The sequence below is a fragment of the Arachis ipaensis genome, chromosome B04, assembly GCF_000816755.2.
Source record: "Arachis ipaensis cultivar K30076 chromosome B04, Araip1.1, whole genome shotgun sequence".
Taxonomy (NCBI): Eukaryota; Viridiplantae; Streptophyta; class Magnoliopsida; order Fabales; family Fabaceae; genus Arachis; species Arachis ipaensis.
Window position 1 is genome coordinate 364192 of NC_029788.2, and position 15461 is coordinate 379652.

General features: G+C 35.4%; 3 protein-coding genes across 3 annotated transcripts in view; 2 read left to right on the forward strand and 1 right to left on the reverse strand.

Moving 5' to 3' along the window:
- On the reverse strand, positions 5002–9324 carry LOC107638405 (probable polygalacturonase). The gene is made up of 5 exons (XM_016341659.2): positions 8621–9324; positions 7435–7555; positions 6941–7189; positions 6085–6238; positions 5002–5809 (listed from the first exon to the last, which is right to left on the reverse strand). The coding sequence occupies exons 1-5, from the start codon at positions 9053–9055 to the stop codon at positions 5284–5286; spliced, it is 1485 nt and encodes a 494-aa protein (XP_016197145.1). The 5' UTR covers positions 9056–9324; the 3' UTR covers positions 5002–5283.
- Positions 10881–13352, forward strand: LOC107638402 (pollen receptor-like kinase 3). The gene has a single exon (XM_016341654.2). It carries the CDS (start codon positions 11436–11438, stop codon positions 13287–13289), a length of 1854 nt encoding a protein of 617 aa, XP_016197140.1. The 5' UTR covers positions 10881–11435; the 3' UTR covers positions 13290–13352.
- LOC107638406 (ubiquinone biosynthesis protein COQ9-B, mitochondrial) overlaps positions 13798–15461 on the forward strand; it is a 2693-nt gene continuing 1029 nt past the window's right edge. Inside the window, exons 1-4 of the mRNA XM_016341660.2 lie at positions 13798–14215; positions 14307–14414; positions 14914–15075; positions 15161–15332. Coding sequence (XP_016197146.1) covers positions 13913–14215; positions 14307–14414; positions 14914–15075; positions 15161–15332 — 745 coding nt within the window. The 5' untranslated portion in view covers positions 13798–13912. The remainder of the gene's footprint in view (positions 14216–14306; positions 14415–14913; positions 15076–15160; positions 15333–15461) is intronic.

Sequence of the window (15461 nt, forward strand, 5' to 3'; positions counted from 1 at the left end):
TTATTTAATTATTAAAAAATATCTTTAAAAAAAAACGTTTTCAACATCTTTATCCGAATAACTCTCATAATTTATAGTATAGAGACAAGGATTACATGAGCAAACCGTGTTTAACTTGTTGATATTGTTCAAATTTCCGTTTTTTTTTTAATTTTTATTGAGTCAAATTTTCAGCCTATTATTTACATTATTCAAATTTTCTGTTATCTACCCAGTGAAACTGGACGTAGTTACGCAATTCACGCGCAAGAAGTTGTAGAGGAAATGAGGAGTATTAAATTTTTCCCACTATTGCTATGGCTTATGGGCCCTCACACCACCCACCCAAATTTCTTCCTTCCTTCTCTTTCATTAATGCCCTATAGTACTAATTTTTATTGTGAATTTTTCTCTTTTTGATCACGTTCTATATATGTATAGCTATACTTACATGTGATGACTGAGGACTGACAAGCAAGCAACTGCATTTGTAATTTTGCATGGCATGCAACAGCGCCCCCTCCCCCACATTTTAATTTGAGCTGCAGAATGTTACTCTCAAGTCACTTTTGTTTTTGAGACTAGTCATGGAAATGGAATGGTGTATTTTGTGTGTAATTATTAGGGGTTAAAAGTATCTCTCAAACATTATGTCATGCTTCTATTTTGGTCGTCCAAAGATTAATGATTAATAACACATATATGGTAAGTTATATTGACCTTCTTGCTAGTTAAATGATGGCACATCCGCACATGGAGGTTTTTTAGAGAAAGTCTAGGCCAGTAATTTTTGTATTTTTGTGGTCAGCACTAAACCATCAAAAGAAAAGTGAGTGATCTCCCACCATTAGATGTAATCTTATACCATTAAAAATACTATTGATGGCCGATTAATTGTTACAAAATACAAAAGTTGCTGGCCCCTTAACACTCCTCGTATTAGTTTTTTTTTTTAATTATTATTAATACTTTTTTTTACCAAAGATAGGATACTCGAATCCGTAACCTCTTAATTGAATATGGAGAGACTATGCCATTTGAGCTATTACTCATTGACATTATTATTAGTACTTTTAATCACCAAAATAATAGAAAATAAATTCAGTTCAATTACATTATAAAAATTAACTAAAATACTACTATCACATTTAAACACCTTAATACACTTAAATTAATTATTCTCCTTCGACATTATTATTAAAGAGTCATTAATTTAGACATATAAACTTATTATGTCATTACCAATTTACGAGTATTGTATCCAAATAACTATATTACAATGTTCACTATTAATTATATTTCTTCAATTATTGATGTATATATCTAAACTCTTTCAAAAAAATATATTGAATTATCACCCTGACACATTGTTATACAAAATTCTTAAATCTATTTTCTTTTAATTAAATTTAACCTCCAATAACTATTACCATCAGTGTGTATGTCCAATTGATCAAGCATGATTTATTTGTATTGAAAATTACTTGTTCCGGTGTTATATTATACTCTTCTAGCATGAATTGAGCAATCACCTCAAATCCTTCCACCAAAGCATTTATATTAGATCCTACATGAATAAACTCACATAATAATACACTCAGATTATTTTCAACATTTAACAAGTATTCACTTATTATTGTGCATTATTTTGTAGACATATAGGCTGCGGTTGTTTTTTAAAAATAGGACAGGATAAGACATTGAGAATAAGATAAAATAAGATATTAATAGATAGAGATACAAAATTTTGTGTTCTTGTATTCTATTTGATAATAAACTATAACAAATTATGAAAATTCAATTTATTCTCATTTTTTTCATTCAAAAAATTTGAGATGAAAAATATAACTATAAAAAATTAACAAGAATAATAAAATAAAAAATAAAAAATAAGTTGTGTTCCTTATTAGTGTCTCTATGTCCTTCCTATCAAGATGGACACAAAATATACTAATTTAGTATCTCTAAACACATTATCTCTGTTCATATCTCCTCTACTAAATACAATTTTGTGTTTCAGTGTCCTATCCTGTGTCTATAAACAAAATGCAGCCATAATTCACACAAAACTACCATGATAATACATTATGTTCCAATATATTATGTCCCATCTTAAAAGTGCTATTCAATTTCCTCTCTTAGGTCTTGATAGGAAACAAATTAAAAAAGAAAACACTCACACCACACTAACCACACTCGTAGTGGAAACGCGGAGACAATAGAAAAGCTGATGCACTAAGAAGTTACAAGCACCTAAATAATGAATAAGCATGCAGAAGCATACACGTGGCATAATGATATGCATCCTTAGAACGCGCTTAATTAACTTTTGCAGCTTTAATTTAATCGATTTACAACTGTGAGTTGTTATGAGTGACCCAATTAGCAGCATATATAATACACATATATAACTCATAAAATTATTTTGGATTTATTTGAATTTAATTTGATTAGTTAAACCAAAGTTAATTCGATCATTATAACAAACTAGATATATTTATAAATTTATAGAAAAGAAAAAAGAATAAACATAGGTCAAACAAAAAAAAAGAAAGAGTTGTTACTTGTTAGTTCATACTTCATAGTTGCGTTGGGAACATGTGTTGAATTTAGCAATAAAAGAAAAGAAAAAGCAAAGCAAAGAATATGAATACAATAATATGATGAAGAAGGAGGTGTCACGGGTTAAGACTGAGTCTTAAGGGAGTGGTTCACTTGTAGTTGTTATTCTTCCTCTTCTTCATTCAGCATTTCAGCATATAATAAATTAATAATATATCTATCTACTTTTCATCAATCCATTCATTATTTCATTATTCTTTTTCTTGTAAAATGTCCACGTGATACTCGTGACTCATGATTACTGCACCTTTGATCCTTCTTTAAGAAACACCCTTCTCCTTTATCAACAATTACAAATACTAACCTCTACATGACTACATCAATTATCAATCACTAGTGGACTAAATCCCCCCATTAATTTTTCAGATTCATGATTTACATCGATTTGATATCCGAGATTCTAATTATTTTGTTGTCGTTTCTCATATTAAATTTCGAACACTAGTATTTTTTCGATTATTTTTTTTAGGTTTAATTATTCTGCTAATCCTATAGTTTTGCGAAATTTTTAATTAGGTCTTTATATATATTTTTTTAATTGAGTCTTTGTACTAAATTTTTTTTTAATTGAGTCCCTATACTTTTTTTTTAAATTTAGGTTCTTATACCAATTTTTTTTTTAGTTAGGTCCCTATAAAATTAAGTCAATTATTACTAAGAGGGACTTAATTGAAAAAAAAAAATAGTACAGAGATCCAATTAAAAAGAAAAAAAGTATAGGAACCTAATTAAAATTTTGACGAAACTATAAGGATAACAGAGTAATGACTCAGTAAATAAAGTAACGAGCTAATACTTCTTTTTTGTTCCGTTTCTATTTTTTTTTTAGGGATAAAAAATTTGAATAATTTCACTAATTTCTGATGATTTTTTAAAATTGAGACCAGAAAATATCTTTTACTTCTTCTATAGACCAGATTTTTTATTAGCAAATTTATTCTTCTAACATAAGAGGATATAAAATTTTATGAGAAGAAAAAGAAGAAAAAAAAGGGGATAAAGAAGATTAATGGTGTGAAACATGTGAGAGAAAAGAAAGGAAAAAGAAAAAGAATAGGGGAACAAATTTTAGGTGGAGAAATTATTTCCCTAGGATTAAGAATGAAATAATGGATGGATTAATAACAAATAAAAAAATTGGGAATATATAAAAAGAATTACAAAAGAATATTCTTCTTATTATTATTTTATGTGTCGATTATTTTTATTTATTTAAATTCATATAAGATTTGTACACAGGAAATACTTTTTTTTGTTTTGGTCTCTATAAATAGATTTTAATTTTGAATTGCAAAAAGTTTTAACATTATGTAATTTAATCTGACCAAAAGATTTATTTAAACCTTGTTTTAAATAATAACTAATTATACGTCCTTATTAACTGTGAAATAATAATTTCGAGATAATAATTTTAATTAGTAACAATATACATATAATTAAAATCATAATTGAGGTTGATAATAAATTTATTTAAAATTTATATTCTATTAAAAATGTTAATTCCTTTCTTTGGAAAAAGTTAGTATTAATTTTGGTTTACCCAAACGGTATTTTCTAATCCTTAAAGGTCTGTCGCTGGCCAATGAATTACTGCATGCACAAGGCAGGGTTCAAATTCCCGACACTTGTTTAAGCAGGTGAGTGAGCTGACCCCTCGACCAACCCAAGTTGATGATAAAAAGCAAATATATTTGAAATTAAAGGCAATGGACTGGGTCTGGAGTCCAATGGTGTTCCGTCTAGATAGAATGTGAGTTAGACCCACATTGAGCCCCATATTTTCCTTCCAAATTCCGACACAGACCAGTCAAAACTCTGAATCAGCGACAGCGCGACCAAATCATATGCACAAGTTTCTTATCTAGACCAAATTGCTACAAACATGGTTATTTAAAGAATTTTATGGACTGACTAAGATATTAATTAAATAATTGTTTTTTGTTACTTTCTAATATAGTCAAAGTATTGAACTTCTAGAGTTACAAGAAGAAATAGTGGACACTTCATCCACTACTAGTCCATCTTAATTCACATTTTTGATATGCATATATTGAATATTTCTCTACGGAATCTCTTGTAGCTTATGTCTCTACCTGTTTTTAGATTTGTGCTCACTTTAAAATGAAAGTAAATATCTCTTGGATTTGCTAATGAATTATAGTTCAAATGGTATAATCTCTCCATACTCAATTAAGAGGTTGCGGGTTCGAGTCTCCTATCTTTGGTAAAAGAAAGTATCTCTTGGACTTGGGAGTGAAAAAAGTGGCATGAATGTGATAAATGCTTCAACCTTACCTACTATTTTGACCCGGAAAGTAATGCTGCAATGAATCTAAGCCAAAAAATGATGCTTCAAGTAACACGAGTAATTCTTGCTTACAATAAATAATCAAGAATGAATGATAGCACGTAGCAGCGAGTTCTGAATTTGTATATTCTAGTAAACACAGGTAAGCATCTGAAAATTTTCCGTATATACAACTCTACTTAATAAAGCTATAAATTGGAGTGTTACAAATAAAAAAAAAAAAGAAGAAGAAGAAATAGAACATTTAACTTCCCCATAAAAAGAAAGAAAATTAACTTGACTGTTACACTCCAAAAACATGATCTGATACAGACAGAAACTTGAGGATCCGATTGATGATGGAACAAGGCCGGTAAATTTGTGAACTTGAAACCTCAAAAATCATAATCTATGTCTGTTACATTCTGGGAAGCAGAATGCTTAACTAGCTGTCCATGCTCATTGTACCGATCAAGGTTCTCACAGGGAGCAGGAAAGATGGTCCCTATTACGCGCCCTTGGACAAAGGCACACTGAAAGATATGTTTCTTCTTGTAGGTGAGGCCAACTGACATGTCCCGAAACGTCACATTTCTCACTGGGATCTCTTCGCTGCCATGAATTCGTACTGGCACACGAACACCCTGGCCATGGACGGTGGTGAAACTTATGTCTTTGAGTACAGGAAGTGCACTAGGGTCATATCCATCATCAGGGTGTTCGTTGTAATCTGTCTTAATTACTATTCCAACACGGACGTTATCAAATGTTAGATTCCGGTAAGTAATATGGCGAACATATCCGCCTCGCCCAGGGGCCGTCTTAATCCTCACGGCACGCCTAGAACCCCATACAAGAATATTCTCCACAGTCACATTGGACACCCCACCAGACATCTCACTGCCTATTGAAACGCCAGCACTGTTCCATTTCAAAAAACAAGTCAGATATCTAAATGACGAGAAGCTAACAAAGATGCAGTCATCAAATTTGTAAACACTGCACACACCAAAAGTGATACATTATAGATAAAGCATGGCCAGATGCATAAAGAAATTGTAATTCAGAAAGACAGATTTATTTACATTTTGGCTCTTAAATTTATGCAGAATAGCAGTCAGACAGCTAGTTGCTATCCAAAAATAGGATGTTGAAAGATATGCCAAAAGTGCAAGTTGCGTGAGTTAAGGATTAACCTGACCACGGAGCGAACAACTAGATTCCGGATCATTATATTCATGGATGGCCTTCCATAAGCAATTCCATACTGATCCCAGCCACTTTTTATTGCAATTGCATCATCTCCTGTACTTATGTAACAGTCCTCTATCAACATGTCCTCACAAGAGTCTGTTCATGCAAAAGAATTTGAAGCTTGTTAATTTGCCATATAACAACAAAGCTAATAGATACAATTAGCATTGGTTTCGTAACTGGGGAAGGTTAAATTGTTTGCATCTTACTGGACCACTAACAGACAAACATTTTATGCATATTAAAGAAATTCCATGTCAAAAATCCATAATTATCCTTCATGGATTTGGTGACACTTGCAAACAGAGGTCAACCCACTCACTAATCATCCGTTGCCTGACTCAGTTGGAATATATATTGGTCATTAGAAATCATTCAGTTGACCAGAAAATTCAAAGTATTAACAGGATAGAGCTTCTCTACATTAGTGCATCAAATATATCCACAACTTAAATGTGGCCTCTTCAAGTTCACTCTTTGCCAACCATCTAGATTAAGCTACCAAAACTATCCTCAACCAACAACAACAAAATCTTATGCCACTAGGTGGAACCAGCTACATAACTATCCTACATTGATGCTTTAAAAAAGTGGAAAAACTGTTGATTTATTTTGGAGAAGTGTGAACAGTAAGCATGGGTGAATAGCTTGGGTTCTTAGGTTGCTTCCCAACGCCCTAGATACCGTCGCACGACAAAAACCCAACAACTATCCACTATTCCTAATAAATCTAATATCATCAATCCTATGTGATCAAGATATGAATAAACATTTGTACTCAGTAAAAATATCACTTGCCAGGATCTATGCCATCAGTATTTGGAGCTTCAGTTACAGGAGCCAATATTGTAACATTTCTTATAGTGATGTTTTTGCAGTCATATGGATGAAGTGTCCAAAAAGGAGAGTCACGCAAAGTAATATTAGCAATGACAATGTCACTAGACCACATGATCTGAACAAGTGGCCCCCTTGTGTGGTTGAGACGTTTTTGACGATACTTTTTCCACCAGGTTTGTCCCTGTCCATTTATGGTACCGTTATGCCCTGTCAGTTTATTACCACAGATGAATCAGATCAACATGAAAATTTAACATAACAAAAGATCAATCAACAAAACTATAGTTCACCATTAGCTTAAGCCTTTGGAGTATTGCTATCTAAGGTTCTTAACTACATAACAAAGTCACATAGTAGTACATAAAATACACTTTTTTATATTGATAGATCAAGACAAACAAAAGTTCAAAACCTACTTTTTCACACAGTGGAAGCAGGATGTAAATCCTAACCTGTTATCACAATATCTTTAAGATTTTGACCATGAATCAAACTGCCATATCGTGGTCCAGGATGCTCCCTCCCATACCCATACGATGGCAATGGTGGCATCAGTGGCCAATACTTCTCATCCTGTTCACCAAGAAATACGATGATAAATATAATGTAAGAAATATTGTTCAATTACAAGAGTGGCAGAAATATTTAGATTCTAGTGTATGCTTAATCAAAGAGAAATTCGGCAAGTCAAATTCATCCATTTAAAGCGTTAATTAGAAGATTTTATGTTGTAACCCCATTTTACATGTCCTTAATTGTACAAACATATGCAACCCTTACTCCCTTCTTGTCCAAAACCTTTTATAAGGCTTTTCTTAGTACCCTATCATATATTTTTTCCAAGTTAATAAACACAATGGTTACTCCAATACCTGTCCATCATTCTCTTAATAGATATATAGCTTTGGTCTCTAAAATACCAAACTGGTTCTCCAAAACCTGTTTCTCCTATCTGAACCTACATTCTATCACCCCCTCCCATAATTTTATGATATGACTCATGAGCTTGATATTTGGGTAATTTCCACAATTTTGTATATCTCCTTTATTCATGGAGATAGGAACCAAAATGTACGAGACCGAATAACATACATAATGGGAACACAAGTCATGAGCAATGTGTTCAAGAAAGTAGAATCAATAATTAACAGCTTGTTATACTACTATCATCCTAGCACATAAGTTTTCAAGCTTATCATGCGCCTATTCGTTATGACATAAAAATATAAAATAGATTCATGAACTTTGTGCCTATCATCCTGTTTCACAATCCTATGTACCCTTCACAAATTTAGTCAGAGACATAAATAAACCAGCATGTAGTGCCTTCAATAGAAGGGGGGAAAAAAATCAATATAACATTCTTAAAAAAAGGGAGAACCCTCACTGAAAATAACATTCAAAGCTTAGTCATTTATCAGAATAAGGATATACTCAGACGATCATTAAAAGTTCTATTTTGAACTTTTCACTTCATGGAAAAATTGTGGCAGTTAGATACAGTACTATCATTTCTGCTGACTGACCTGTTAAATTACTAGAAGTAAAATCAGCAGAGCCCCCAAAGTTTTCATTTCACACATGAAGCAGCACAAACAACAAAAATATTAAGAATTGGGAATAACAGCATGAACTCACATCAAGTCCAAGAATAACAGCATCTTGAGCTACAAAAAGTGTCATATGGCTGGTGAGATTGAAGGGCGCAGTAAGCCAGCGACCGGGAGGCACATTGAGCTGGCCACCACCTTTCTTCCCCAACTTGGAAATCGCAGAAACGGCCCTCTCAAATGCCTCAGTGTTGAGGGTGACACCGTCGCCGACACCCCCGAAATCGGTCAAGTTGAAAACCACCGGCCTCAGCTTGGGAATCGGGCGCGGCGGGAGGGTCCGACCGAAGAGGAAGAAGCCTCCGACGACAACGTTCCTCTGCCAGATGAAGACGGAGGCGAAGGCGGCGATCCAGAGGACGGTGAAGAGGGTTCTGTGGGAGGTTATGATTGCGGGGAGACAGCGCTTGAATTCGAGTCTTTGGTGGTGGAAGCGCCCAAGCGTTGAGGTGTCCACCATCATTGCGAACACGGAGTTGGATTTAGCAGGCGGCGGCGAGTCGGGTGTCTGCCAGCATTGATTTTCAGAGGGATTGGAGCTTCTGAATCCAAGATTGTGAAGTGAGTGTGTGAGAAATGAAGGACCCTCTTTTGGGATCTGCTTCGATGGAGTGAATTCAAAGGGAAGCTGTGTCTCACTCAGTTGGTCGCTCGGACAATGATGGCGTCTCTTTCTTTATTCATTAAAATTGCAAAACCATAGATCATGGATCCTTAAACCGAAATCATCACTCTTATAATTATTTTCCAGTTTCAACACTTTGTTTAATTGCAAAGTAATTAATAACCCCTTGAAAGTAAAAATAATTTAAAATCCTTAATTAACAAAGGAAAAATATAATAGAATAATTCTTAATATTTTTATCAACTTAGCCGACAGATAAAAGAATAAGATAATAATGAATTGAATATTTATCTTCATAAGATAATTATAAATAAAAAAAATAAATCATATTTAACAATGTCAACCATTATCATCATTTCTAAAAATATATAAGTACACTGGAATAAGTCATATTTAACAAGGATTTTTTTAATTATAAATAAAAAAAATAAATCATATTTAACAATGTCAACCATTATCATCATTTCTAAAAATATATAAGTACACTGGAATAAGTCATATTTAACAAGGATTTTTTTAATTATAAATAAAAAAAATAAATCATATTTAACAATGTCAACCATTATCATCATTTCTAAAAATATATAAGTACACTGGAATAAGTCATATTTAACAAGGATTTTTTTAATTATAAATAAAAAAAATAAATCATATTTAACAATGTCAACCATTATCATCATTTCTAAAAATATATAAGTACACTGGAATAAGTCATATTTAACAAGGATTTTTTTAATTATAAATAAAAAAAATAAATCATATTTAACAATGTCAACCATTATCATCATTTCTAAAAATATATAAGTACACTGGAATAAGTCATATTTAACAAGGATTTTTTTAATTATAAATAAAAATAGGGTTTTTTTTTTATAATAAAATAAAAAAAATTATTATTTTTCTAAACAAAATTTTTAGATTTTAATTCTCTTTTTTTTTAACTCTATAGAAATTAGTAAGTTCACTTTACTTTCGCGAACTCCAATCAATTTTTTTAAAACACGTATTTTTAATTTAGAAAATAGTAAATAGATCTACAAGAAGTACACAAAAATATACAGACAACAAGAATAACTTCTTCAAGAATTTTTTTAATTATAAATAAAAAAAATAAATCATATTTAACAATGACAACCATTATTATCATTTCTAAAAATATATAAGTACACTGGAATAAGTCATATTTAACAAGGATTTTTTTAATTATAAATTAAAAAAATAACTATATATTTTCTTTAAAAAACCAACTATTCACGTTAAAAAAGAGGCCAGTTAGTTGTATATTACAAAAGAAATTTCATCTCGAAATGCATACACTAAAATGATAAAATAGTTATTTAAATTCATTAGCAAATTAGACGTATGTTCTCTTGCGGCACTACCAAGCATTATTGTCATCTTTAATCAGCTCATGTAGTTGGTGAACTGGTGGTACATTCCTTTCTTTTGATTCATAAAATTAGTGGATGATGACAATTAACAAAATTATATATATAATTATCTCTAAACTTCCAACTAACGCTGTTTTATTGATCCTTTAATCCATTGAATATCAGGATAATTCTTAATTATCAATTAGCACAGAGACGATCAGGACAGACATATATATCAGTGCCTCAACAATAACATTATTGCATTATGGGCTATGATTGCCCAACAGAAAACCCTCCTCAAAATCATTTTCTTCTTGTAGTTGACAAAGCCAATTGATATTAGACTTATTAGTAAGTCTATTTATTTATTTTATTTATACATGCAAAAAGTAGTGCATATACGCAGAGCTCATACCAATCTTGGCATGTCTGTAACGAAAATTCACAATGTTGGCTTTATTTACTTGTTTGCGCTTCTTAGTGATGGCAGAACCAAGCAGCATATGTGTTATGCCTAGTAGAAAAGCAAGAAGGAAGCAATGATAAAAATGCTTAATTATAAATATATATGATATAAGAATAGAAGGATTAGGAGAGGCAAGAAAAGGGGTTTGACGGGGTCAACGAAAGGGTGAAGAATAAAATGGGGTGCCAGGGAGAAAGATGACTAAGAATAGGGAGTGCATGAAGAAAGAGGGCTTCCTAATCTTCTTCCACCCCCACAACAAGCAACGACGTAAACCAACAAACATGTCACACCCTCAATTCCAACAACACAACATTATTGCTGCCAAACAACAACAACAAACTCTCCCAGCGGCGGCCCATTTCTACCCGCCTCGGCAATGGCCGCTGCTCTTTTCTTTTTCTTCCTCTTCCTCCTTCCTCTCCCTTCCTTCTCCATCACCGACGGCGAAGCCTTACTCAAACTCAAACAAGCCCTCAACAACCCTCCTGCCCTCTCCTTATGGGTCCCAAACAAGGACCCTTGCGCCCTCCCCCTCTGGGTTGGCGTCCTCTGCGCTAAGGGCACCATCAACGGCATCAACCTCGCCAACATGGGACTCTCCGGCACCATCGACGTCGACGCCCTCTTGCAAATCCCCTCCCTCAGGACCATCAGCCTCATCAACAACTCATTATCCGGCCCCATTCCCGACCTCAACAGGATCGGCGCCCTCAAAGCCATTTACCTCAACACCAACCAATTCTCCGGTTCCATTCCGCCTGATTACTTCGACAAGTTAGCCTCCTTGAAGAAGCTATGGCTCTCCGACAATAAATTCTCCGGTAACATACCCATATCATTGACCAAGCTTCGCTTCCTTTCCGAGTTGCGCCTCGACAAAAACGACTTCTCAGGGACTCTACCTGACTTCACCCAACCAATAAGAATCCTCGACTTTTCCAACAACAAGCTAGAAGGTCCAATACCACCATCCATGGCGGGCTTTGACGCTAGTGTCTTCGCCGGGAATCCAGCTCTCTGCGGGAAGCCTCTCAAGGAATGCGGCGGTGGGGACGCCTCTCCTTCTGAGCCGGCGAGCTCTGGGGGCAGCGCCGGCGGTGGATTGAGTTGGTTCTGGAAGATCCTGATTGTCATTCTGCTGGCGGCGATTCTGGCGGGAGTGTTCGTGTTGGTGAAGAATCGGCGGGACCAAAGCGATAACTTCAGCGTGATGAGCAGAGGAAACAGCCACGTGGACGAGGAGGTGATGCAGGTGCACGTGGCGAAGAGCGTTAAGGGATCAGAAGGGGGCAGCGGCACAGGCATTGGTGGAAAGAGAGGAGGTGGCGGGAGAGGGGGGATGGGTGACCTCATAATGGTGAACGATGAGAAGGGCGTGTTTGGGCTGACGGACTTGATGAAGGCGGCAGCGGAGGTGCTGGGGAACGGGGGACTAGGGTCGGCGTACAAGGCGGCGATGGCGAACGGGATATCGGTGGTGGTTAAGAGGATGAGGGAGATGAATAAGGTGAGCAGAGACATATTCGACGCGGAGATGAGACGGTTTGGAAGGATCAGAAACCGTAACATCCTGACTCCTCTTGCTTACCATTATCGCAAGGAGGAGAAGTTGTTTGTGACGGAATACATCCCCAAAGGAAGCTTGCTTTATGTGCTTCATGGAGATAGAGGATCCAGCCATGGCGAACTCACCTGGCCAACACGTTTCGCCATTGTCAAGGGAATCGCAAAAGGTTTGAGTTTCCTCTACACTGAATTTTCAACCGAAGAGCTTCCCCATGGGAACCTCAAATCCAGCAACATTCTCCTCACCAACCAGTATGAGCCTCTCCTCAGCGACTATGGATTCCATTCGCTCATGAATCCCAACTACGCCATTCAAACCTTGTTTGCCTACAAAACTCCAGACTACACCGAATACAAACACGTGTCTCAGAAGACCGATGTGTACTGCCTTGGCATCATCATTCTGGAGATCATAACCGGCAAGTTCCCCTCTCAGTATCACAGCAATGGCAAGGGCGGCACCGATGTTGTGCAGTGGGTGTCCACCGCCATTTCCGAGAAAAGAGAGGCGGATTTAATCGACCCGGACTTGCACCCTAACAACAGCTCTCTCCCTCAGATGCTGCAGCTCGTCCGCATTGGAGCTGACTGCACGGAACCCAACCCCCAACGACGTCTTCCCATGAAGGAAGCCATTAGGAGGATAGAGGAACTTCAGCTTTAATTTAATTTCTATTGTATTTTCAAATTAGTTTATATTAGTTTCAGTGCAGGCCTAGGAAAGGAAGGGATCCCTTCCTTTCCTTTTTTTCTTTTCATTTCTTGTAAATTGTTTTATAACTAATGTTAGCTACTAAGAAATATGTTTAATGATGTTCAATGCTATTATTTTATTCTTTTCTCATCCTTCATTTGTTCTGCCGTTTTAGACATAGTAGCTGGACACAAAAATATCAACTAGTACTGCAAATTTAATTTCTTCAAAGAAAATAAAAATATTCTCTTCATATAAAAAATTAATCAACAAATTAATTATTATATATTTATATATACTTTTTTATATATTATATCTGAAGTGGTGCGAAAAAGTTTTGAAAATGAGTACTCAATAGGGATATACTGTACTCTCGGTGTATTATTTATTTTTTTTAAGAAAAAATTGTTGCAATTGGTGGGTGGCAGAAGGTGCGACAAGTGGCGCCAAAAACGGTGATCTACGTGGCACTCCATTCTGTTGTCTCATCTTCTTTGGCAAACAAATACATCTGCTAACACCTTCCCTGGCTCTGTGTTTCACTCACCGAACGGCGGCCCTTAATAACAATCATCATAACAATAATAATAATAATGTACCGAACGGCGGCGAAGCGATTATTCTCCGCTGCAACTCATTCCTATCATGGTAATCTTCACCGCCTCCGGTTGCGCCCTCCACACTCTCAGATCTTCATACCCTATCGTTCCTTTTCCACATCCGAGGATCAACCATTTCCTATTCCACAATCTCCCGTTCATCCTGAAACCCCTCTCGTACCAGATTCAGCTCCATCTTCATCGCCATCGCCGTCGCCGGATGAGGATCCCAGAACCAGAGGAGACAAGTACCAGGACGAAAAATCTCGCGTGCTCCATGCCTCCCTCACTCACGTTGTTCGTACTCTCTCATCCTTCTTTCATTTCAATAATTCATTTATGTTGCGAATTAATTGAGTGAGAAATTGCGGTGTTTCTAATTTTGCAGATAAAGCTGGGATGGACTGAAGCTGCGCTAATTTCAGGAGCAAAGGATGTTGGACTCTCCCCTTCCATCGTTGGTTCTTTGCCGAGGAAGGAAGCCGCTCTGGTTGAGGTAGGTATCTCCATTATTTACTATTTTATCATCATGATTACATTAACCGTTACTGTTAAATGTTGTCACGATTGGTTGCCTGAAATTGCTTCACACCTTAAATTCGAAACAGGATTGTGCTTAGATAATACTGTTTTTAAGCTGCTTCATAATATTTTTAATTATAATGATGCACCATTTTACCATCTCATTTTAGGAAAAGTAAAGGATGAACTGGAATCTTTTATGAACATAATGGCATACATGCATCTCCTAAACAAAAATCCGGTGATAGCATATCCTTGTAAGATCTAAGATATGACCTTTGGCTAGCTTCAATTTCAGGAGTTGTCAATGATATGTATTAGTATAAATTTTCAATGCATGATTTCCTGTCTTTCAGACCATCAGTATAATCAGTCCAATGGGTTGCCATAATTTTGGAAGGCTCATGCGACTCTCTTCGTTCAAATTGTTCGATATGACTAATTTTTTGTCTTAAAAAATTTTCCCGTGCCAGTTTTTCATGGATGACTGCTTACAAAAGCTTATCGATAGAATTGACTCTGATGAGAGTTTGAAAACTTTGACACCAAGTGAATGTATCTCTAAGCTTATCAGAATTCGTCTAGAAATGCAAGCGCCATATATATCAACATGGCCTCAAGCTCTTAGCATCCAGGTCTGCCAATGTACTTAAGCAAACTTTGTATCTGGATTGTAGAGATTAAAGATTTCCTAATTTTCTAATACCGATTTCATTACAGGCACAACCGGTGAATGTTCCAACTAGTTTTAAGCAGAGGGCAATGCTCGTGGATGAGATTTGGCATGCTGCAGGTGACAATGCTTCTGATATTGATTGGTATGCCAAGCGCACTGTCCTGGCAGGAATATACTCAACAACCGAGATTTATATGCTGACAGATACCTCTCCTGGTTTGTTTTTCTGCCCCTTCTTTCTGAGCATACAAGTTTTCTCGAATTTTTTGTTTGATTTAAACTTTCCATCCATTATTTTGTGTTTTTTTGTGCTTTTCTATTTATGCTAATCACTCTGTCGACTGT

Bases quoted from the DNA above. Each gene is read 5' to 3' on its own strand.
- LOC107638402 (XM_016341654.2), top strand. From the start codon at position 11,436: ATGGCCGCTGCTCTTTTCTTTTTCTTCCTCTTCCTCCTTCCTCTCCCT.
- LOC107638405 (XM_016341659.2), bottom strand. From the start codon at position 9,055: ATGATGGTGGACACCTCAACGCTTGGGCGCTTCCACCACCAAAGACTC. The intron at 7,190-7,434 runs GTTAGGATTTAC...ATAAACTGACAG, and splicing joins TAAAGATATTGTGATAACAG to GGCATAACGGTACCATAAAT. The intron at 6,239-6,940 runs GCAAGTGATATT...TTGCATGAACAG, and splicing joins TACTGATGGCATAGATCCTG to ACTCTTGTGAGGACATGTTG.